The 26,885-nt window shown below is 37.9% G+C and overlaps 2 protein-coding genes across 2 annotated transcripts in view; both read right to left on the bottom strand.

The window, feature by feature from the left end:
* LOC117160113 (beta-1,4-glucuronyltransferase 1) overlaps positions 1–13,517 on the bottom strand; it is a 33,929-nt gene extending 20,412 nt beyond the window's left edge. Inside the window, exon 1 of the mRNA XM_033340572.2 lies at positions 13,193–13,517. Coding sequence (XP_033196463.1) covers positions 13,193–13,303 — 111 coding nt within the window. The 5' untranslated portion in view covers positions 13,304–13,517. The remainder of the gene's footprint in view (positions 1–13,192) is intronic.
* A 2,226-nt stretch (positions 13,518–15,743) lies between these two features.
* Positions 15,744–26,745, bottom strand: LOC117160114 (uncharacterized). Its single transcript, XM_033340574.2, has 7 exons — positions 26,406–26,745; positions 25,904–26,070; positions 24,963–25,182; positions 23,296–23,684; positions 18,924–19,013; positions 16,501–16,563; positions 15,744–16,150 (listed from the first exon to the last, which is right to left on the bottom strand). The coding sequence occupies exons 1-7, from the start codon at positions 26,578–26,580 to the stop codon at positions 15,869–15,871; spliced, it is 1,386 nt and encodes a 461-aa protein (XP_033196465.2). The 5' UTR covers positions 26,581–26,745; the 3' UTR covers positions 15,744–15,868.
* Between the last annotated feature and the right edge of the window lie 140 nt (positions 26,746–26,885).

Below are 26,885 nucleotides of genomic sequence, written 5' to 3' on the forward strand. Positions count from 1 at the left end.
ATCTGGGAATTGTTTTCCTTTTATGAGTCATTCGTTGTCCAGAATATAATAACAACTGCCCGTGTAGTTTAATGAAACAATCCTTTGCTCAGTTCTGATTATCTTCCATGCAATTTATTGTATACTTTAGAAGTATATGTACACTATACGCATGGAATTTTGATGTGACAATTACACATTTTGACGGCTAACAAATTGAGATTCTTAACTGAGGTTTTCTACAATAGGTTTTCTAAAATAACACCTTTTAATTTTACAGATTATAAAAAGTGTATAGACAACTGTCTTTGTAATTATAACGAAAAAAATCCGTTTAAACAAAATTCTGGCGCGCTAAACAAACGCAGTTTTAATTAAATGAACTGTTTAGTTAGTCAACAGGTTCTTTCTCTAGTTTCTCGTATTGAGAAACTAAACAGTTTATTAATTTAATATATACTAAAATAAACTGCAAAAGTAAGCAACTTTTCCAATTGCTTTATTAATTGAATTATAACTGGCCATGAGTAAATTTGTTTCTTTAAATATAAATATAAATCGAAAATGGAAACTTTTAGAGCCTTCTTTTATATCTGTCGACTGTACTTGAAATAAATAAATGCAATTATGAAATATTAAAAGTAAATATTTATCTCATCTATATATAACTCAAAGATATCGTCGTAAAAACGACGATAGTTTTCAATCATGTACTATCTTTATCCTTGTCGCATGCTTCAGTCTTTCGCGCTTCTCGCTGACTATCGCAAGCTTGCGTCAAACGTGCTGATTAGTAACAAACGCTAACTCAACAGCTTTTTTTACCGTTGCTGGAACGATATATGCATTTCCTGAAAAAAGTGTAGATCACGGCGCTCGCAAGGCCTTAATCCTTAAGCAATATATGGTATGGACACACGAGACACTTTGAGCGTATAGAAAAGTAGCTTTTTATGATAAAACCTTCACTTCCCTCAGGCAATTTTTATATTCAAATTTGAAGTGTTTTCGTGACTTTGCCTCTTTGTGTTTTTATCGGCTTCTTCTTATGATTTAACCTTTACGTGTACAATCAAAATGCTGCAATTATCTAGCCAATTCTCTCTTCGACGAGCAGAACGATTCTGCCAGGTTTGAATTCGACAGGCTCACTAAGTTTTATCCTGTTAACTACATTATATACCAGGCACATTGATAAAGAAGAAATTTGCTATAAATAACATGTATTCAACGTTAGAAAAGATATCTGCCGTCATAAATAATCAGAATGTTAATATAATTTTCTTATATAAGCCTGTGAAGAACATAAATGTAGCATTTCACTCACGCCATTTTTTGATTCATAAATTATTTTAAATGAAGCTGCAAACGAAGAAACTATATCAACTTTACTTGAAAAATTTCTAGATTCGATATTCGTTAAACGTGACGTTTCGAAGAAGCTACATTATGTACCTACGTGTAGCGCAAGCTTTATTTGAAAGAACGTTTCATATGCATCGATTTAATGTCGCGAATGGAATATTTAAAAGTTCGTTTCCGTGTAACTCGATATGGAAATATTCACTAACAATACAATTACTTACCAAGATCATTATCTAACATGGCCCAAGACTTTAACACGGTACTATATATCCGTGTGCGTCTATATATGTACGCAGTATGTACAGTGGCCACACGAATGGTGACATTACCTTAACACTGCAAGCAGGCGCAGTTCTGCCTACTTGTACGCGATCCTAAGGAGAGAAAAGTGGAAAACTCGGTTGCGTCCGCTACAACCGAGATTTTTACAGGTCGAAACTAACCTGCCGTACAACTGTGCACTGCACTGTAAAACGTGAGAAAATTTCTGCCGTCCCTCGTACTACCTAAACCTTGAGAGGCGTTCCCATCGTGTTTACGCAGACTTATTAACTTATTTTGACGCGACGTGAAAAAAAGGCTGCCAGTGGAAAATAGAAAGAAGAAAGAAAGACAGACGTCTTCATATTTAGTTTACGGTATTTATTTGCATACTATTTACGGAATATTCGTTTGCATACTATTATGACGTGACGAACGGCTCGACGAGAGTTGCTCGTAATACACATATATATCATATACGTATGTGAGCGTGCACGTTGAACGAAACCACACGGTTTTTTAAAAAAAATACAACACTATCAAATAATCAATATTTATGGAGATGCGCGGAAATATTACACGTGGAAATTTCGTCATCCCAACTTGCCGATAAATTCCATGTGAGATCACTATTAATTAAAATTTGTTATGAATCCTTTTTATTAACATTGGATTTTTATTTATTACATCTAAAAACCATATATATTTATATACAATAGATATATATACACACATATAGGGATACGATAAAACATTTTTATCGATTTTTTGATTTCGATGTCCCTCTATGGAAAAAATATTTTAATACGAAATAACTACAAAATGAAAAGAATTTGTTAGATATAAAGATATAAAGGTATAGTAATTAAGACCGATAGTATTCTAATATTTGCAATATCTTAATATCCTTTAAGCTTTTAATGCTATAACGAGCGATATTTTTAAAAGTTATATAGAGGCTGGAAAGAAGTGGAAGATGCAAAACGAGTCACGTGTTTCTCCCAATAAAAAAGACAGATCACGAATATTTATTAATACTTATGAGCCTTAGTCGGTGATTAAATAATATCGAAAATTTGTTTACCTTTTTGTTTATTCCATTATTCTCGCGCGAAAACAAATTCCAGAAGGATAATATGATCTATCTTTAGTCATGCACATTTCAAAACATGACACCGTAACAAGACGAAGCGAGGAAGAAATAGGAGAAAGGGCATGATTGATTATGCAAACACGTTGTTATTACTGATTCAGTGTGCCCTGAGCACCGCGTGTAACACGGCTGGCAAATGTGTGCACGTTACACAGCTAACCCATTATCAAATTGTGTACTTGGGCTTTCGTTAGGTCACACACGAACCACAGTGCAGGCTTTACCGGCGCTGAATGTACGATGCAGGACGAAAGCTTGAAAGCACGATTCACTATACCTGTACCTCCCGTATGTTTTCGTGCGGAACTCTATCCTTCCTGTAATCGCAATTTCACCGTGTAATCAACGATACAGGAAATACATGCAACGACGCCAAAGCGCGGTGTCGCGCATTATCGAACTAAACTTTTGCTACACGATAGAACGATACCATACGTTGGCCGTTTGTGTCGTCAAAAAAGTAACAAATTGAACCGCGCATACGATACAGGAAATACGAATATATTACATAATTCTTTCCATTAGTATTATGAAATTTGATTCAATTTGTACGTGTATTTCATTTCTAAAAAAAAACGCTTTATATGCTACGGAAAATTAATTAACTGGGATTTTCGAAATTCTCGAATTTTGTAAAATGGAAATATTTGAATCATATGCATACACGACGAAGTAAAGTAATATGTAACTTTCAAAAACAAAGTAAGGTATTGAAGATGAAATTTTATATGTTTACAAGTTTTTATATGAATTAATTGACAGATCATAATCGAAGAAAAGATTAGCAGAATTAAACATCTACAAATAACATTGACTCGCAATTCCAATTCCGTACGTCACTCATACGTATGATATTTCCTAAAAAAATTCTCAGTTGTAAATAGAATTCTACTCGATTGTAAAGTAACTCCAACCGTATACGAAGCAAACAGTGGTTTCGTACAATTGAAATCATTTCGTAGAGCCAAAAATTGAATGAACTAACCAACAATAACGAAGGATTAGAAAAAAAAGAAAGTAATACCGACCGCTACAAATTTCCCTTAATTTTCCATTGCGGTATCGAACCAATCCGAAAACTCAAAGCGCCTCTCTCATGTACTTCGTTCACCATATATTTCACGGCAAATAGAAGTTAAATTTGGCCCGAACCAGAAAATCTAACGCGTATTGCGATGATAGACGGCAGCGCAAAGGAGGATGATTCCGTTAATGGGAACCACATTCACAGGGAGTTCGGTTACCCCTTGAAAACCGTGCTCAAAGGCGCTAAATGGAAAACACATCGAGTTTTTGCTCCACGTTTTCGATTTACTCGTTAAGACAGGAGAGAACGAGAGAGGGAGAATCGCATTCGCAACAAGAGCGCATAAGTACCTATAGAAGAGCGACAACGAAAGGGAAAGAAGACGCGGTAGAAAGTGGAAGGAAAAAAGAAAGGAAAGGGGAAGGGATACGAGAGAAGGAAGAGTTAAAGAACCGTTATAGGCTGGGAAAGGAGGAAACGGCTGCGAAGATCGGAGCCAGGGATAAAAGGTAAATTCCGCCTTTCAATTTTGCTACAGTCCCATTTTACTTCTAGTTCAGTGCTTGGATGCCGGTACCGACGCGATGCAACGTCGGCGGCAGCGTAACTTAGCCCAGAATAAACTGAATACCATTCATTACGGTAGCTCTCCCTTCGACCACCATCAACCTCATCCCCATCCCTTCCAACCTCGTCCCATTCCCATCGCCTCTTCCTGTTTTACCATCCTTCGCCGCTCTTCATCTTTCTAGCTCTCGCGCACAAACGAAGCGTCGAAGGCGGTGGCGGTGTTGAAAAGCTGAGAATTGGAAATTCTTTGAAACTCCCTCTTCCTCCTTTTCTCTTCCACCTTTCTCTTCCCGCTCCCTTCTCGTTCTTTCTCTCGCTACGACTGAAACGACGTAACCACTTCTATGGCCTCGGCCTCTTCTCTATTTGGATACACCCGGTGAAAGGGGTAGGTATTGGGAAGAGATGCGGTTTGTGATAATAAACGAATTGCACCCGTTCCCTCCGTGCCACTTTTCGCCCAGGAGATAAGCAAACGTGCGTATTATCGAACTCGCGGAAAATACCTCGGGCTGCAAAGATAGCCAGGCGAAGATTTCACGGTGGGTGGCGTCGAGACGTCCGTTTAAAAAGTTCGTGAAACGATTTCGCCGAGAAGACTGGATAAAGTGATATAGAATGATATGGCGATAATGAATTTGTCCGATTTTATGGAACTAGAAATGTAACGGTATAGACTAAAGGCATAGTTGCAAACCGACAGTGTGAAACGTAACCGATTCGCGTTATACAATATATACAATACGTATAATATATTCCTAAAAATTTTCTGTGACAAATGTTCAGACGCTTTCGTAAATTACTGTACATCTCCGCTATTGTACGTTATTGATTTACCCCTTTTGAGGTGTCAAACATGTATCAAAAAGTTTAATCGAACCTGTCGATTGAAAGATATTAGTCGACATTAAATGAGAAACTACACTATAGACAACGCGAGGAATCAAGTACGAAAGTAAATGAAACGTAGAAATTGCAAATGTAATATTCATAACTGTTCCTACTTTGACGAATCATACGTAAACCACTCGTGACAAATTAGCATACTCCACAACGACCGATCATAAACGAGCAGCGTAAATGCGAACATTTCCATCCGTGGCTTGAAGGTTCTCCTTCTGCCAAGCTAATTGCAAACGCTCAATTCCGGATGTACAAAAAGAATCGTGGAACAGGGTAGAAAAAGAAAAAAATAGTTAACCGTCCTCGATGGAATCTCAAAAAGGAATTTCTTTTCATAGCTAGGGGTCAGGCATAACTGTCGTAGTCCGGAAAGCACGAAAGCCACTTTTGTCGAGTGGTGAACCGCTGCAATTAAACGACTGCCCTTCTTGCCCCTCCTCCTTCCGCTCTCATCCGTTCATGTTCCTTTTAGCCTAGTTCTTCTTCTCACTTCCTCTCCCTCTCTCCTTTTCCCCTTTTTCCTCCTCTTCGCCTTCTTCTTCTTCTTTCTTACCTGCACTTCCTGCTTCCTTTCTTACATCTTTACGCGGTAATTAGCAGGTCTTCAATTTTCCCCCTGGCGCACGTATTTGCTTTGCATAATTACCGAGATAATTAAACAAGCTGTGATTCTCAGATCTGCCACGAACAGACCAACGCCGGAACACGAAGAACCGGAGAAAAAGAAGCAGACAGACTGTCGTCGTGAAAATATGCGCTCGTACGAAAACTCGTGTCTCTCCAACGGACAACCTTTTTGCTATCTGGAAGTGTAAATCGTGTCAAGAGACGCGGCGTGGCGCGTGCTTCCTCGCCGAGTAATTAGCGAGCTTTGTTATGCACGGAAACTAAGTAGGCGGGGGTGGCGTTTTGAAGAAGAATACGGAAGAAACAGCTGTTCAATTGCATCTTGCTTCGATACTCGCCGTAACTTGTCAGGTATAGAGCGAACAAAATGTTTACAGAGAACAACGATCGGAAGACAACGACACGAAATAAGATTTTTCTAGTTGGTGTTAACGTTCTTTAAGTAATTGCAAGTATGTAGACGAAATTGCGTAGCAACGTTCTTCGACGGAAATATTTTCGTTTCGTCAAAAGTAATTTGACGAAAATATCATATCTTTTTAAGTAGCGCCTTATTTTTATAGCATTTTTATGGTTTTCCAAAGAAGCAATTTATCACTGTTTAATCTTCGCCTGTCGGAGACGTGGACATGGTCGTTACGAATATCGAATGTTTCTTTTTATAGCGAGCAGAGAGCCAAGCGAAAGGAATTTGTATTTCTCTGTGATAATAAAAATTACTTTAAGAATGAATTTATTTGAATATCGTAACTTAGGAAATAATAAACGTAAAATATTTGGAAAAGTGTGAAAATTGAGCCAGCCTCCACTCTTCGAGGGTTGATAAAATGAACGTTGACGGACAAAAAATGAGACTAAATGTAGAAGTCAAAGGACAAAAATAAGAAATGTCTGAGAGAAAGATAAGAACGAAACGAAAATCGTGTCACAGTGATGAGTATAGCGAAAGTAAAAGTTATGTTTGACGTGATTCGCGATCGAAGTGATCTTGAGTGGTTAAAATCCTTAATCTCCGTTACAAGGAGTCCAAAGAAACACTTCTCCTTACCTTTCCTTTCTTCCCCTTCTTTCTGTATGTCAGTCATCAAATTTCAAAAAGGTTTCATTTTTCTATCGTTGTTTAAATATAGATCGCATCCGTACAACCACAGAACGGTCATTAATTTATTTGTTATTGTAAAACATGTAAATCTTGCTACTTCTATACATTGCATGTAAAATATGAAACAGTTGATTCCGAACTTAATTTTAACTTTAACAACGTAATTTCTTTCAAATTCGCTTCTGTAACAACTCTAATAAAACACCGATGTACTTCCTTGGCAGCACGAAACAACCAAATGAGAACTGACCTACGAGCAGAGTGTGTGCAACGTGTTCACAATTGTATATTATAATTTGACAGCTAAACAGTTGAAAAACTACCTTCTCGCTCGATTCTACAAAAATAAATAGCCATAAGAGTGGAAGCTAATGAAAAGCAAACGTAATTAGCCGCTGCCTATGCATACAGAAGTAAGTGAAACACTGCCAGTTTAAGAACAGTTAAAAACAGTAATGATTGCGTCTCTCTGAGGATTTTCAGACAAAAATTCTTATAGTAGTTTATATAGTGCTAACGTATATCGAACATACGCTCTCTCTCGCAAGGTTGATTTTCTAAATGATTTGACCATATATGTTTTAACCACAAGGGTTAAATGAGCTTTTGAGTATACAAAGATAAAATTTGACGTAATAAAGTACAAAGATGATTTAAGAAGATATTTAAGATTAAATTCTGAGGTATTGTTATCTGTCATAATAATCGCGTTCTTTAACCGTAAAGAAAAAATAAAATAGGGTAATGAGAAACGTTTGGTCCAAACAGATCGTACAAAGTCCAACGTTTCGTCAAGGTGAGCGAAGAAAAACATACCGCGTTTCACGCAAAATCCATAGACGTTCTCCGCTCGATGAGAAACATCGTATCAACGTTGACGGTCGGCGAACGTCTCACTGCGAAAATAAATGAATACAGCGTGACGGAGGCGCGAACCAGCGAACGTCGAGAAAATGATTCAGTGAGAGTGCGTGAGATTATATCAGACGATGCCATTGGTACGCCATGGGACCAACGGCACTAGATGTAATTCAACATTTTCGATTTGTATATCCGGCACGTCGATCCCATTGGAAACGCTCGGAAACGATAAAACAATATACTCCGGTCGCGCTGGCGGCCTTCCAGTTAAAAACACTTTGAAAATCTATTGAAAACACTTGAAAATGATTGAAATCAAACAAGTTACCAATCGGACAAGAGAAATCTATCTATCGCGTACACCCTGTTCGCACACTCTGGTCCCGTACGCGTATCTGCTCGAATGAATCATTTTGAATACTCCAACCTGACGAGATACCATCTGTGAGACGAATAGATTGCACGCACAACGACTGATCGGGACACGTCCACCGAATTTCAAAGTATTCTAGTTGCGAAATGATCGATCGTTCCCGCGTGTCTGCCGATGAATCGTTGATCAGCTGTGAATCCTGAGTTTTGACAAGTATTTGTCTTTTTTTTCGAAAAAAAGAAGTATGTCTGTAGAGCTGCGAAAAATGGTAGTGCTGAATATTCAGCTTAATACAGATTTTGCGACGGACGAATTATATATTTCTGAATTCGATACCTACTGTTGAAATTGAAGCAACAGAGGTGAGGAACAGATTACACGGTAACAATGAAATTCTGCGATAGAGTTTGTTCGAACTAGAAAATCGAATAAACTCGATCATTTTTAGTATAGACTAAGCACAGTAAATATAAAATTAGGTATTAAACATTTATCTAATATCAGCCAGAATTTCATATCTTATGCAGCTATAGTATTGTATTAATGACCTGTTCTATCTATAACTATTCCTCGATTTCCTTATATTTTAAAGTATTTAACAACTTGTAAGAACACGACTACTAACAGAAAATATGGTTAATTTGTACCTGGAAAATTTATACATTTAATCTCCAAAGTATCTAATATGTTTTGATTATAATTACATTTACAAACAACGATACCGTGGGATGTTAGGAAAGAATAACAAGAGAACAGTTTATAACAGAATAGAGCAGAAAATATGAGCACACGAAAGATGTACAACATCTATCGAGATACGATATTTTCTCTGCTATGGTCACGTGTGACACGTCTGATATATTGGATATTCGTTGATTTATAAAAGGTGATGCTATCAAGCTGAATCGATACTGTGAACGAACAGATGTATACACTCTTTATTTACGTTTAAAATATATAAAACAGTGATACGTTCCTAATTTTCGTTTTAATTTTCTTTAAATTAATTTATAGAGCATATTAACGTTAGAACAAAATAACGATTTTCAAACCTTTTTCTTTAATGATTAATTGAATTATATAGATGCTTTACTAGCAAAACTATTATTAACTTTTATTTAAATAAAAACATAATCCTGTACACCTATTTATTTTTATCGTATTTTTTTAATTGCAATTATTTATGTATAGAATATTTAATTATACTTTACAAACCGGTAATTTCAGTATTAAACGACAGTATTAAACATTTGAAAATATTCACTCAAAATATGATCGATAAAACAATTTAGCCATACATATGTAAATACTTGCTAATTAACTACCAATCATAAAGACTGAAGCAGAATCATCGTATCCAATTCGATGTACAGCAAGGTCTACTTATGCTGCGCGAGCAATTAATACGTTGCCACCAATTATTTCGATAGGGAGTCATTAAGTAAGCTGCCATAACCATAATCTGATATGAGGCTGCTACTAACAGTAGGAGTCACGCATGGGATTACAAGCTGCTACCCCTCTCTTCCGCTTAAAGCTTTAATAAGATCCATCACTGAAAGAACGACTTCAGTGCGAATTGAATCATGTTGGAAGACGGACACGATATTTTAAGCATAAATATCGGAGGAATAACCAAAATAGATAGACGAGAACCATTCATCGACAGACATTGATTAACCAATTATACAGCTTGAATGAAGTTTCTAAAATTGAACGACTTTTTCTTAATATGTGATCCCATCGTATTTTGTATTTCGTATTTTATAATTGTATCTTAAATAATTATCTCCATATGTCGAAATATTTATAAAATTGTATATATAAATAAAATATAAAGTTACGTTGATTACGAAGAGTTGCTTTGGAAAATTACAGATTTCATATAACTGTCAGGAAAAGAGATTTTAATCGGATAACGATGACTGAGATTCGCTTTGCTCGTGCAGATAGCGTATTTCATAACGAACAACGTGAATTTTTTTATTTCGTTTAAAGGGATTTACCTCTGAAAGAATGATTTATACAGCTCGTTTACTAACAGAATCCCTTTGCTCTATTTCTTTTCATCAAAACACGTTTACTGCGAGCATTCTCTGTTCCGGATGTTTCGTCGAGAATTTATTAGAAGAAAAGATTTATTTCTTGTTAATTAACAATTGCTACGCAAGGGGACTCCGATAGGAAGCAGAATTTCTCACATTATTCAATTCCGTAAATTCCCATTCCTCGAATCGAGCGAGCAATTTTCGATCCGGGCTGAATGTACCAGCTGAGAATGGCATTTGCGCTTCGTTTCTACCCATAATTTTATAGCTATATCGATGATAGACGATCATTCCGTTTGGCTGGCTGGCCACAATAATTGGCGGCGGTCACGAGAGAACACACTTCGATACTTCTCATCCGTCAATTCATTAAGATCGCTTTCATACATGCTTTTCATACATGATGCTCGCTATGATTGTTCTCTCGCCCGAAGCGGCTCAATTATAGACGTCAGCTTACGCTTGCGCAAATATTTAGATATAAACATATACAGTACGTGCACATATACGAGTATGAAAAGGGGATGAATATGGAAATGCAAAGGCTACGAAGACAAAGAAGGAAATGGGAAGGAGGAAGACAAGATAATTCTCATTGTTCAGCAGTGGACGCCCTCGAGGCGTCCACCACTTCAAAGCTATTCGACTCTCCGTAGCTCTCATCGAACCAGAGTCCGGCAGTTAATGAACTACCCTTCGGCGTTGCAATGCAGGTTGGTGGTGATACTAGTCGTCTAGGAACCCGGCCAAGTGCTGGGGAGATCTATTATCCATTTACATGAAGGGCCGCAACGAGCCAGCTAAGAGTTTACACTGTTCCCTTAATCCCCAAGAATTTCCGAGGAGTCACGCCAGATTAATACGTAGACGCGTCAGATCCATCGATACGACATCGTTATTTTTCGTCCACCCAGCTTCCAGCCACCCAGCCTTTGAAATATTTGCGGTCGATCAGCTCGACATAGTCGATGTTCAACGGAAACCGTTCAATATAACGATTTTTCGTTTTAAACAACGATATCGCTATCCCAGTATCGGTCATGTAAACAGGTACCATAAAATCACGATTGTTATTGGCCGATATTCTCGCTACTTGTCGGATATAGGGCAACTGTAACTATATTGAAAAATAAATAGTTCGCTGATATAGTTATACGTATAACAATAGTTTCGACTGAAATATTCTTTCGGAGAATTGCCGTTTAATGCAGATTAGATGTTTATATGGTAACGAGAGCTCGGAATGAGTGTAAATAAGGGCCGATTTGGATGCTATGCGTGAAAAAGAGAAATTTACTTCATGTCGTTTACTGCTTTAGATAATCAGGTTGATTAATATTCGAATCTAAATTCTAATCTACAGTAGTTGCTTGTTTTCTTCTTGCACGCACAAATTGAGTTGTACGTTACGTTCCAATATATCTCCAATTAAATGAGATATCGTCAAATCGTCTTCTGTTACTTAGATGGTTTTGTTCAATACGTCTAGAATATTTGAATTTAGTCAGATGGAAAGATTATTTGCTTTTCAGAAATCTGCTCAATCTTTTTTAACAAAACTATAATTTTGTATATCGTAATAAGCAATTTTAATCGTAATTAGGTACAACCTTTTTGTTAAAAAGTAATTTGACTTTTATAAAAGTAACAATATTTTTCTTATAGTTATATTGAATATCATTATTACTAAGCATACTACAGATATTTCGTTGTTATGGTTTCGAACTGATCTTTAATCGGTACTGCCAAATAGCCTTCCAACGTCTTACTCCGTTTGAAGAATCTTTTAATCAATAAAACAACATAATATTACTATATCACATTGGAAAAGTATACTCTACAAATTACTGTAAAAATATACCAAATGTTAAGTAGAAATACGCGATAGATGAAAAAGCAAAGTTGGATCAAATTGCACAGATCGAATGGATCCGATCGATTTTTTGATGGCATCGAAGCTGGTTTGAGGTAAAATTAGCAAGTGTCGTGAACGAACGCTGCGACAAACTCCATCACGAATTCTCACGCCAATGTGCTAGACGATCACGCGATACAAGAAAAAACATGAAACGCATATGCCATGGCGAATACTGTAACAAGATCAAAGATTAGCGTTAACAAATCGATTGAAGAAGTCTATGTCAGTAGTCAGGAAGTACCTGCAATAGTTTGCTAACTTACAAATTGCGAACTAAAACTCAACATCATTAATTGGAAATAAAGTGCTCTTCAACAAAGAACGTTAATATTAGAACTATCAAACTGGTCAAAATATTATGACTGGTAACAATTTTTTGTTTTTCCAATTACTAAAAACATACAAATGTTTTGTTATTTGTTATTTGTCAATGTTATTTGTTTTAATTTTAATTAGTTGCGTATATTTAGATACATATTGTAAAAAATAATAAAAGTCCTGTGTTAAAAAATCTAATGCAGCTTTCTCATATAAAAATCATGACACTTATCAGGACATTAGAAAAACGATCCAGAAACGCGAATATCAAAAATCGTATACCACTCTTAAAAACGCCAATACATACAAAAATTATCACACCCTTACAGTACCCTTAAATTCCACCCTAAGCATAACAACCAAGTGATCTACATTTACACAAAATGTTTTAAAAGGAAACCCCGGCGAACACCCTCAAAGTTACCCACAAAAGTGCAATGATACGAAGTCAGTGGCTTAAAGCCACGTGACGCAGTTATACCTTCCATCTCGCGGCTGCCGCAGTGGCGACATCTCGGACGCGATGGTCCTTTATTCGCGAAGCAACATACGACAACAACGTTCCCTCGTAAGCTGATACCGCGTAAAGAGTCTCGAATCTCGCGAGGGCGTTCGCGTCTCGCAAACATCGGCGATTAACTTCGCCGTGAATCGTTTGAAAAATAAGCAATCACTCACGTCACTCACCTGAACCATTGATGTGTGTTGGCACGCGAGACAGACCTCCCCGCTTGGCGGCAGTCTGATGGCGAAATCAGTCCGTGCCAACCCCTGTCGTTGGCCTCGCGCCCCGTGCATTCAGCATCAGGCGCGCACAAACGCCGTTACACGCACGCACGCACGCACGTGAGCACTATTCACGTCACTACCACGACCACGCCCACGCGCCACCGACTTTTCCTTGTCCACGTAGATAGTTCACGTAGTGTTGTTAACTACCACTAGAGGTGCTGGCCGCGAGTCGACGGCCGCGCGGGCGCAAGCAGGGAAAATCGATTGTTTCGACGCTCTCTCCTAGGGTCAATCTTAATCTGGTCGCGATAAATCTATCCGGGATGCATCGCTAATTCACGCGCACCGGCTTCTTTGCAGACAGCTCGCGGCGCGGTGCCACGACTACTAGTTAAGATCCCCTCGCGAACCGTCGCGTGTCGAGAATTCCACTACCAATTCACGCACCCTCGACGAATATCTCTGTTTACTACGGAGACCAGTGGACAATTTTTATTTTTCAATTAAAATTTCTACTATAACGTGGATTGTTTATCGGATATACTCTCGTGAAAAATAGAATATTGTCATTCTAAAGAGGGTTGGTAATTATAACGAGGTTAGGGAGTTAAAATGGGAAGGTTTAAAAATGAAAATTGAAGAGTTATCGATCGCAATGATCATACGAAAAGTAACTAACGTCCGAATATAATGGTATAAATTTCTATTTATCGATGCGAGTGAATTTTCTAGATGTAATTAAACATTTTTTATTTATTGGATAAATTGTGGATCCTGTGAATCTACGAGTCTTGAAATTCACCGTTTTACTATACCGGTGAGATTTATATTGTTACATATTAGATATTTGTATATTAGGTTAGAAATTTAAATAAAATGTTATATTTAGATATTATTAAATATTTATATAGACAGTAGAGATTAACAAAAAAGATATTTGTAGTATCTAAAAATGTACTATATAAAATAAAGAATTAATTTTTGATGCATTTACTATTATCTTTTTTTTTGTGCTTAAGCATTAAATTAAACGATCCATTCGATTCCAATTCAATTAGTCTAGTTAAAATTCAATTTCACCGCCTCAATACTTTCACGCTCGAATTTCAGTACAGACATTTCCAAGGGGATCTCTCCACGCCGGTATCCTTTGAATAAATGTCGAGTCCGTATTCAATTTAACTTCTGTCCAACGTTTAAAGCCTTAGAAAACCATGGACAGGTGTTATCGTATTTGCATGATTACCTTTCTCCTATCCCTAAGATAACACGTTAAAACTCGAACTTGATAATAACAGTCCGCCACGCGGAAATTAAATAGCTGCGTCAGAATCCAACTTTTCAGACAGTTGTTATCCGTTGCATGTTCAGTTTTACCAAAAATTTTCGCGAGTTTCCTGATAATTAATGAACATCCAGTCTTAAATTATTAAGAAAGTGGAATAAAAAGAGTTGAAACGTTCGGCACGCCTGAATTAAAGTTGTTTTTGCAATGACAACTTTGTGCGAACCCAATTACCTATTCATGAAACCGCTCGCGATACATAAGGAAACGAACTCGCAAAAGAAGGAGACAGATCGGAATTCTTGATCTCGGGACCCACTAAATTCTTTTCCTGCGGATAATCCGGTGGATGATCGCGGATAAAAGCGGTCCGTGAGTCCGCCTAGTGAAGCCCTAACACAGGTTAACATTTCTGGCAAACCAGACCGCCAGGTATTCGAGACGTCAAAAAGTGTTGAATAATTTCTGAATTTGCCGAGACAGCTTGCGGGATCCCGCATTCCCCGGTGTATCATACAGTCTAGTTGCCGGTATGAATAGAAAAGTATACATAGTTATGCGTGACCGGCTGTATAAGCGCCGTCATGGCAGCTAGTACCTATGCTCCACCGACCATGAACCCTCAGATAACATTTAATGAATAAGTCATCTAGATGGAATTAAGTTTAAATATTTCATCGATCGACTAATCTCTAGAGTGTACGGCATTGAAGTATAATTTATTTAGAAACGTCTTGTCCCTGATAAGAGAAGACTATTGGTACCGGAGATCCTTGCGCAAGAAAAAGAAATTAGAGAAATTCGGAAGCAGCCGAAGAAAAAGATGGCAGCTAACGAATGTACCCGTCAGTGGAAGTTGATTTATGTAAATGCTTCCACAACCGCTTTAAATGTTTAGCGAAACTCGTTTTCCAGTGAAAATGTAAATGTATCCTACGTTGAAATAATCGATATTTAAGTAAGTTCTTTGTTATCGTAAAGAAAACTTATAATAATAACGTAGCTCCCGTAAACGAAAACAAAAGTAATGTGATTTTAATTATCGAATATGAAGAAAGACTTCTATTAAAAAAGAAAAATTTTATATTAAAGTCTAACTGTGCTGTTTTGTAAAAAAAAAAAGTATCTCTTTTATCATTTATTAGTATCTACTTTCCAATTCTTTTCTATCTACCATTCCAATTATCTCAACCTTGTTAAATTGCTTGCCATGGTCTGGAATTCATTCTATTAAATGAGTTAAAGAAAAGATATGCTTATGTGAAATTTTTCAATTTCAACACATCTCGTATTCACAATTTCCTGGAACAGCAACTAAATTATTCACGATGTTGTGTTCCCCATAGTTAGGAGCACAGTGTTTGGTTTATAATACGGTCTACCATCTCCTTCTCGTAAAGATGACGTTGCCTTAGGGATTCCAAATATGAATCTTCAATGATGTCGTACGAATTTAACGACGAACGGAAACTCGACCTTCGTTCGAATTTCCTAGACGACCTCCTTGATGACGGTTTCTTGCAAACGTCGCGGTTCTTCTTTGTATACATGTCACCATCTATATCACTATTTTTTTGCGCAATTTCTTGATCCTCGAATATCGCCAAAGACATCGAATCATCCTGTATCTGTTATAATAGAAATTATTATATCGATAATATTACTTCGTGTAATAAGGCAATTTAGGTAAGATTCAGAAAAACGAAATATATTTCAATATCAAAGAAGTAAGAGATAAATATTTATTTAAAAATATAAAAATGAAACTGATGGGATTTTTATTTTCCTTTTAAATGCACGGCATAGTCCTGCATTGAAATGCAACGACCACTATCGATCTACCATCAAACCAATAAAAATGCTAAGATAGTTGAAAGCATCTCAGGAAGAATCCCCTTTTTTGGACAATCGTACAAAGAGATATCAGAAAAAGAATCATTGTTGAACGTTCACAGGAGAGTAAGGACTCTTGATTTACCTTTGCATCGATCTGCTGATCCTTCAAAGGCAGGAAACATTTTTCAGCGGTAGTATCCTTCGTCTGTGGACATAAAGGAAAAGTCAGTAGTTAAAACGAGTTCAAAGGTCTTTTCACATGCTGTACCAAAATAAAGCAGAAAGATCAAAAACTTTCAAATATCCTCTGCACTCTGGCAAAGAGGCGAAAAAAGAAAAAATCAAAAATTTATTATACAATACAATATAATATAACAGTAAGTAATTTTCAACTTTAACTAAAGTAACTTCCTGGAGTCCTAGAAGGCAACGAACTTCCACTAATGATAACGTTAGTTCCCGAAACTATTCCGATGTCAATAAAATCGATCGTTTCCTTAAAAATTTCGCATCGCACATGGAAGCTTAGCGCGAAATTATTTTGGAATAGTTCCCTGTCGGCGGGATCGGTATTGAGAAACGTCGCGAACCGTTCCGAAATTCCTTTGTAAATTGTTTTGCAGTGACCGGTACGTCGACGCAACGGGAGAACATAGAAAGTTCCGAGCAAACATGCATAAAGAGCGTAACTCGTTGAAATTCAGACCGCGATTATCAATAGAGAGAGAGAGAGAGAGAGAGAGACGGGCAGGACAGATGAGGATACAAGCAGGGACCACTCTCACAACGACGAAAGTAAGCAAAATCTAATTCCGGTAACGGTAGGCGAGTCACGGGACCCGGTCGCCTTTTCAGAGAGATGTAACGTAGGTTTATCCACGTGTAGAGAATTTCTGTACCTTCTCTCGCCCTCGTATCCTCAATTCCTGCCCTGTCCTTGTGGTAGTTGCGGCGTGCAACCCTCGCTTTGTGCATATAATTGGATTTAGCTTCGGATACCGGTCTCTACTTTGCCCGCCAGCATCCACACGGCAACCCTTCCTTCGTCCTTTTCCCGCCCTTTTCGTCCTCCCTCTTCAACGTCGACGTCTTATGATTAGATCTAACTCCACCTAACGGCTAAGGACTAATTTTGCATACCGTATCACCGATGAACGACTGCTTGATAAGGAGCGTGTAATTAAAACAAACTACCAAACACCTTTGCACCTATCCTACCTGTATTTCTCTTGATTTGCTAAACTCGACTGAATTATCATTAAGGAAACTTAATTTCCTTCACGATGAAAAGGAACGTAACGTACTCCGACGATGCATGCGTATGGAACACCATATATACGTACATCTCTGATGTAATTACGATGACGAAATCAAGCAAATTTCATATTATAAGACCAATGAGAAGCGATAAATTAAAGAGTCACGATTCATTGTGTAACAATTATTACATCGGTGTAGTATTCCAGAGGTGCACTCTCCAGTGCTCCGCGAAAATAAATCTAAAAGCCCAATGACGAGAGTTGTATGACGTTAACGATCCTGTAACAAACGTTGGAACAAAACGCGTAACCGAGGGAAGATGAAACGAACGACGAGTAGAGGGGGAAAAAACGAAGAGGCGCTCGCCATTGTTAACGCGAAAGTGATACGTACGTAATTAATTTCGCTTATAAATCTTCCGGAGGACCATTACGAGGCTTGACTTTCGCGCGCTGAACAAGTAAAACGAATCAGTTTTCGTCACGATGCCTCTTTGCGTTCTCTAATTGGCAATTAAGTATCGAGCGTAACGCGAGCAAACGGCGAACGATGTTAATTCGTCATCCTGTCATACCTCGGTTATCCTTTTTCTACGTTATTGTAGTTTCGAACATGGATAGTTGATTTTAATTCGCGCGGCTACAACTCGATTTGATTTTCAACTTTTTGTGAATTTAGGGCCAAAATAGTGATAATTTTCCGCGTACGAACCGAGAAAAGTTGATATTACGTTTTGCAAAAATTGTTACAAATTGATATTATTACACGCGTATGTATCGAATATTTCCAAACTTTTGCTTCGACCTTTTGCATTCCAGTAACGTTTTTGTATAAAATAACAAAAAACTGGTCGACGATAAAAGTAATTAAATGTGTACAATTATTTACGAGCATCCTCGAGTGCAAAAACGTTGCGCGTTTTAATGTTTATTGCAAATTAATTTCGAGTAAAGTGTAAAAGATTGTCAAAACAAAAAAGCAAAGAAATAACGCTCTTACGTAGTTTGTTTTCATTTTTTCACAGAATTTTTATTTCTGTCCTGACTTTAATAGAAGTCCTTTAATAGAAATTTAGTAAATAATACAAACGTAAACACTAAAGCAAACTTGTCTATGTTTCTTGTACAAGTTCGCTACTAATCACAACGAATAACACAAAATTATAATCTTGTATTCTAAACAATGTTGCTAAAAATAATACTCAAAAACAAACAAGTAAAGAATCAATCGTACTACTTTGCCTTTGAACGTAGCTCGCAGATCTCTACCGACGTTATACATCAAAATTGTGCGCATGACCCGTACCTTGATCCTGTGCGCTTGTAGCAGTATCCGTTGGCGATTTCGCGCGCTAACCGAGTTCCCGTATGACCTTCGCCGCATCAGCCACTCTCTCTGCAACAACAAACAATCCCTGAAGCTGCCATCGTTTCGATGAAACTTCCAAAAAACTAAACAAACCGGGAGGTTCGGATGGACGCCAAGGGTTTTATTTACCTTTTACGAAAACCCCACGTTGCGACCTCCGTCACCTCTCGACAAGTTCCCGGTAGCGCGATCACGTACACGTACAACCTCTATATCCGAGAAGCGTCTGACAACGACATACTTCTACCGTCTATATGCGTATATGGTATCTCTTATTTCTCCCCTCCTCTCTCTTTCTCTCTTTTCCCCTTATTCCTTCCTTCTTATTCTTGCTTCTCGCGCGCGCACACACACACACACATACATTCGCAACCACCGAGCATCCGGCGCGGGTTTGCCCGTTAAAAGTGCAGTAAGATCGATCGATCGAGCTACACCGAAAATCGTCGAGTGCCGACTCTTCCCCGGCCGAATCCAGCGAGTAAAGTAGATTATGCAAATGCTCGTCGAAAGAGGAGGACGATGCAAAAGGAAAGGATGGGGAGGATGGGCGAGAGGCAGGTGGTAACCGGACCAGATAGAAGGGAAGAACAAAAGGACCCGAAGAGGAAAAGAGGAAATTGTATCTGGCAGAAGAGTCAGACTCGATCGCGTTGCGTGAACTTATCCTTAAAAGTTAAATAAACCAACAAACGACGTTTCAATGAACGACCTTGCCTATTTCACCCTCTTTTTCTCGATCGTCGTTTCGAGCCTCCTGTTCTGTCGCGCTACTCTGTTTTCCTTTCTAGTATATCCCACTATTCTTTTGTTTCTCTTGTTCACAGGTTGCGCCTCTCGTGAAACCGCAACGTTAATGCACGTCGGTGCAGTTAATATCATGGAAAGTTAAACCGCAGGCAATATTAATACAACCTTTTGGGTGTCTGTGTAATTATGGGAATTACGGTGTGCCTCTGCTGTCCCCTTGTTCCAGTCCGCTGACCTCCTCCGGCGCGGCGTTTCATTTAAACTGTTCCCGACGGTGCGTCCACCAAGAACAAATTTATTCCCGTATATCGGTGTACTTATCTATACCGGTACCAAGTTACTCGGTAATCCTGGATAATAGCGAAAGTATGTACGACAAATGTGCGGCTGTAAGAAAGATACTCGAATAAAGTCGGTATTTTTCACTGGGAGCAACTTGCGGCCTGAAACTTCTTTTTGTGTCGTCCACGTACGTGCAATTCCTTCCCTCGAGGAACCTTACATCCTTCGTGTACACTGGTTTAACGTGAATCTTCCAGTTAGCTCGAAATGTTTAATGCAATTATGCTTGGTATCGCGACTCGATTCGTTGTGTTTAAGAAATTACAATAAAGATGTATAAACGTAAATTTGGCATATATCAAAAATTCAGTTCACGTTTGCGCATCGGTGAATGATCAATCTCCTAAATCAATACAGACAGTTTCTTTCCAACAGTTCTCTCGCAAAGTATTATTCAACGGTGTGCTCGCCTGAATTCATAAGTTTGATTTTGCTTGCAACTGAAGCAAAAACTAAAATTATCCTCAAGCTACTAAATATTCCAAGATACATCTTCTAAAACTATACTCCAGTTTAAATAGAACTGCTCCGCTGTAACGCTTCGCTCGTATTACAGTTCCGTCGATTTGATATAACTTTGTGTTGCAGTAGGTTAGTGAAATATTGTTTATTGTTGCAAACAACACAGTCTTGGAAACTTTTGTTTCTATTCTAACAATATGCTGACAACAATTTACATCCTCGTGCACAAAGAGGAAAATATAACAAGATAAATTTGATGTAACACAATTTCTGTATTCCATAATAGAAATTTAAATATCTCCGCATTTCACGAATAAATCTATTCGGATGTTTCAAGAAATCTTCATTCCATCCTTCCTTTTGAAGAAAAATGACTAAAATTCCTTAAATAAAATTCTCGCTGGTCACCCAAGCGTTTTTCTCAAACCGTAAATAACCGTGACTGACGCCTGCTTCCAAAAGAACGAAAGAAAACGTTTAAAATCCATGTGCAGCCGTCGGGTTTTGATCGAAGAAACAGAGTACCCAGGTAAATAAAAGTTGATGAAAAGTCGTCGCTGAACCAATGGATAAAATTTTAATTTCCAATTCGCTAAAATCGTTGGCTCGTGGTTGGACCAATGGAATTCCTTCTCCTTAAAAGCGAACAAGAATGCGAATACGTGTCTGCAAGAGAATGCACGTGAATCCACGGGTAACCATAGCTATCCACCTTCCCCTTTCCCCCATTCTTCAGTCGAGTTCCAACTCGCGGTGCTAGGAACTCTGAAAAATTTACAAACCGACCTTCTACCTCTCGAGTATTTAGCTCAAAGGCTTCTGGAATTTACTGTGTCTCCGAGTACGACGGCGACAACTATTTCCTCGTCGTGTGGCTGGCGTCGCGCGACTGTCGAAGCTGCACCGGCACGCTCGACCGAAATGCCATCTCAGAGGAACAGCATTACTGCCGATTTTTCCGAAGCATCCGCCGCCTTATAGCGCAACGCCATCTTATTAGATGGTGTAATAACTTAGTTTGCATTTCTTCAAAAGAGTGTCAAAAATCGTTGCTTTTATTTACGATCTAATCAACGATGTACGATCTTGTTTATGTAGAAAGCAAAGTAAACCTAACGAATCGTTAAACAATTGAAATTTTTAGAAATTATTACCTTATTTTTTATTAGATTGTAGAGAAGTATGTCGTGTAACTTGGGTGATATTTCCCTAATATTGCAGAAAATATGATATCGAAAAGGGAACGAACTTACTGCACAACTCAGATAGAAGTTTCCGATATTTGTACGATCTTGTTTATATAGAAAGCAAGGTAAACCTAACGAATCGTTAAACAATTGAAATTTTTAGAAATTATTACCTTATTTTTTATTAGATTGTAGAGAAGTATGTCGTGTAACTTAGGTGATATTTCCCTAATATTGCAGAAAATATAATATCGAAAAGCGAACGAACTTACTGCACAACTCAGATAGAAGTTTCCGATATTTTATAAGTAACATGCTATATATAATATAAAGAGCTTCGAACATTTAAAGATAAAAGTTCATCGCAGTGCTGATGTGTACATCGATGATATAACCGACGATTTATATATCGGAAGTTTGTGCTAAAAGGTGCCTGGCCGGAAATCCATGAAATTCTCCACGTATCGTTCGATGTACGAATTTGATAGGACTCGCACGAAGAAAATAGAGGACAGGAAATGATAAGGTAGCTGCAAGGAAACGGCCGCATGTTTATTAGATTGAAGTTACGAAGACGGGCGACAAGCTAACTCGCTTTAGGTCTTCCGTGAAATTGTAAACTGTGATGGGTCGACGGAAGCAAAGTTTCTTCTACTTCGCTTTCTCGGCTCCGGCAGGTTAACTTCCGGTGGGACAAGGAAACGAGATTGCTAGATGTCTCTGTTCGAACTTTTGCTAACTCGACTTTAACCCGAATAGCCGCGCTCATCCACGAATCGTCAAAAATACGATTCATGTTTTATGAATTTCTAGTACCATTAACAGTGGATTCTTTACTAGAAACGTTATTCTCGAATATCAAGATATAAAGGGAAACTTTTAAATTAATTTAATTAGGTTGGATAATTGTAGCGAAATAATTTTCATTTCTATCGTGCATCTAATTATTCTGAAAGTTTTCGTATCACTCACTGAGGTACAATGAAAATACCTTGCAGTAATTTTTAAAGTAAAAATGTTGAGTTCATACGACTGAACTCCTAATAGGATCTAATTGTAAAACAAGCAGTTAAATTTATTACTTGATCGTTGTATCATATATTGCCACCTACCAATAAAACAGGCAGAAACTACCATATATCATATCTTGTATCTATTAGTATACATATATGTATATTTTTCCCTCTTTAGTCATAAATACATATAACGTAACTACAGCATTGCATAGGGTCTACCGATAAGTTGTGTTTTAATATTTATAATTATGTGATATTAGCATAAATACTATACTGAATAAAAATTCAAGTTCCTCTTAAATCATAAAAGATCAAACATGGGTTTAAGAAGTCGTCAAAAGGGACACATTTAAGAAATACGTAATAAGAATCACAACTCGAACGACCTTGAGTTACGTAAGGTTGTTAGCAGCAATCCTAACATTTTCAGCCAATCTGTTTCCAATATCAAACTCCTCCATTCTCCGATCTCGATGTCGCAATGAATAAATCCCAGCTCAATTAAGTACGGTCAAAGGATGTACTAGAAGGGAACAAACGAAACACACCTACCTTCGCTTGCATCTCAACTTTATCGGGCCCAAGAGATCGATCGAGCTTCGGTATCGACAGAGTCTTGTACTCCTCGATGGTATACGGCCTGTAGCCGAGACTCTTCGATTTATCGTCAGACGTGTTGTGTTTAGCCATTTTCGAACTACAGAAGATAGTGTCCGTGTCTTGGAACGCTGATCCACGCACAGTTTTAGTGGATCGGTTGGCAAGGGCCGTAGGATCGGTAGATCCCTCGATTATACGCCGATAAAAACTCAACTCGCTCTGATCGTCCCTCGGGGTTACCAACGAACGTGTATCGTCGTCACTGAGCTCCTCTCGTTCGCTGTCGCCGCAAACCGACAACGTGGAACCCTCTGGGGATCGAACCTTGTATTGTGGTCCATCTGCGAACAACGAGAAACGAAAGATACATCTTGGTCCAGACGTTCTTCAACCTACCGGTTTGAAATTAAAGTAACGATCGCTATTTTGGACACGACTTGAAGCAAAGACATTTCCAAATCTTTTGATACTTAATCCTCGGACACCTAAGGCCAGGGCAGTTTTGGCTCTTACAAATACTTCGCCTTTCTTATTAGACTGTTGCACACGAAGATCGCAACAAAAAGACGTGATAAATACATTTTTGTTAATTTTTTTTCACTTTAATATCGTATTATGGCTAAAAAGAAATATTTTAATGTAAAATAATTAAAAGTGAAAAGAACATAGATGACGAACTTTTGGAAGCAAACGATGTCTTAATTTCTTCAATATTTTCACATTACAACAAGCAATATTTAGAAACTTACGAAGAAAACTATGCATTATACTTTAATTAATATTATTTTCGTGGCAGGTTTTATTAAAGGTTCATTTGCCCCATTTCATCTAACACTTACTGAGTTATACTTACCTACTTTTATTCTATCAAATTATATAAACGACTCAATTTTCTAAATTAATTTATATAATAACAAATAGTTATGTAGAGATTAGGTAAGAGGGTATGTCAGTAGGTTGGGCCAGCTCTTTGCATAATCGCTGCAAAATAAAATATCCAACGCTCGTGGCAACGGTAATCTATCCTATGCTAGACGAGGGTTAATGATCTTTACATTAATAAAGATCAGTCTACATTTACAACAAAACTTAAAGCAAATATTTGAAGATCGTTAATATCAACCTGACAAATTCTTCATGCTTCCACCTATCTCAAAGGTTTCGAGCCAAATCCCTTCGGTATTAAACTACAGCAATTCTCGCGTAATCTCCAGGGCGTTGTATATACTTTGTCACACGTAACCTTTTAAAAATAGCCACTCTCTCAAAAACAACGCTTCTTCCCGTGGAGAGCCGGAACTAGTGGACACGCCGCGCTTTGAATTACAAGAAAAATTCAACGCGTCCAAATAACAATAAAGCAGGACCATGGCTGGACCATGGGCAAACAAACAAGAAAGGACGGTCCTGAGATGGCCATCGTACGTTCTAATCCTCCGCGTAGATATATATCACCGGCGTCGAAAAGACATCTAATCACGACCAAAGTAAACGTTCTCCGAGGAAAATTGCATCGTTCCGGTGGCGTTTCGAGCGGCCTCGCGTAAACGTATTCTTCCCGCCCCTTGTGTCGGTCACGAAGCAAGAGGAAGAGTAACATCATTTCGTTTCGGACTAACTGAATCTCCGACGATAAAGCTCCAAATAGGAGCATGGTTTCCTCGCCTGCTGAACCTTCGGGGCGAGCACGTTTCCGAGTTTTTTGTCCGTCTTCATAGCCATCGGTATATCCTTCGGACAACAACTTCGTTTCGTTGTAAACGTCTTGGAGAAACGCTTGGTACACCTTGCACTGACTCCCTTGTTGACGCCGTCTTCTCGTCTTGAATTGTCCGTGTTCTAAAAAATAGGAATGAACAAGTTTGATTTAGCGACCGAACTCCGATTTGAACTCATTCTGGCTCGGGTATCCCACGGTTAGGCGATGTCAGTTGTGGTCGTGTCACTGCAACCGTGCTTTCGAAGCTCGGTCACGCTGTTACGTTCTGCTACCGAGGCTAATGACCTTTCTTTTCTTCGGATAACCGCTACCCAGTTTTCGTCTTTCGCTAGGTAACCGTTGTCTGGACGCGATCGGTATAATGTATTATACATGTAATACATTACAGGACATTCTTATTTAAATACAAATTTGTTGTTAAAATTTCTTAGTGGCAAGGGAGTGTAGAAAGTCTGAATACAATGGAACTATTTGTGTCATAAACAGATAAATAATAATGTTTATACATTTCACCAATAGAAACTTTGAAATCTAGCTTGTTTATGAAAAGTTGTCCTACGATCTGTAAGCTAGAAAAATTTGTGAAGTGGGAAATCATCCTACGATCTTTAAACTAGTAACAAACCAAGATTTTAAAAATATCTTAATTTAAGCAGTACAAGTTCGCAACAAAAGAGATGATTTTACCTATCAAACAGTTGAAACGAATCAAATAAAAGATAATAAAATAATATAAAATTGAAGTCCTTGGTTTATAAAATCGTCAAAATGTCTCATTTGAAATGTGTTGTAACCTCGAAATCGAAACGGTCCCTCATCACGCTACGCTCGTGATCTTACGTTTCTCTTAAGCCGATCCGCGACGTCTCGCTTTTCGTTCCTCGAAGATGCCGGGCATTGTCGCTTGGACGCGTCTACGAGTTCTCTGTTCGCAATTATTGCATTCCTGCCGCTGGCTGTCCCGGTGTCTTTGTGGGTATTCGGCGTAGTTTCATTAGATCCGATATCTGAAACGTTTCCGGTAAAAAAGAAACGAGACGAAAGACAATACCCTCGAGTGAATCGATCTCACCTTTTCATGACTGTTTCTTAGCAAAGGTATTAAATATCAGAGAATAATTATGTATTACCTAAGAGCTTAAACACTAATTGAAACACAATCTATTTACAACGACAAAAATTAATACTAGCGTTTCAATATCGCTTAATGATATTATATCATAATGATTAAGTAGCTCATAAGCTTTTTATAATCGGTATTGTAGTGATTAAATGATATTAAGAACGTTAGAAATTGTAATTTTGCTAATAGTAGACAAATGTAAACATTGAAGTACTATACATGTTTTATCCTTCCCTCGTTTCTGAATTAATGACAGATCAGTGGGTAAATCAACATTACAGATTTTAGTTGGCTTTAGGTTAGATCCACTTTTACACTTTCCGTGTAAAGAATTCTGATTCCTTGACGAGATTTCTTTAGTATCCTCTAGCGAATCCGTGGAATACTCTGACATTTTAAGAACAGTTTCGATACATTTACTTGGCAAACACGCTGAAAGCCACGTAGAAAGCTATTGCAGATAATTATACACTACATCGCAGTACAAATCAAGCGAGCAAATGTAAATTGGTTACGTAGCTCAATTCAAACAGTCTCTTACGAGTATTTTATGATAAAAAGACCATATGGTCCAAAAGTATGAAGATATTTAAGTAAATATGAAATGTGAAACGAAAGATCCATAAAACAGTGGGTTTTATCAATGTTACTATCCAATGATCAAATCGACCAATCTACGTGTCGCACATTGACATTGAT

The sequence above is a fragment of the Bombus vancouverensis genome, chromosome 2, assembly GCF_051014615.1.
Source record: "Bombus vancouverensis nearcticus chromosome 2, iyBomVanc1_principal, whole genome shotgun sequence".
In the NCBI taxonomy this organism is placed as follows: Eukaryota; Metazoa; Arthropoda; class Insecta; order Hymenoptera; family Apidae; genus Bombus; species Bombus vancouverensis.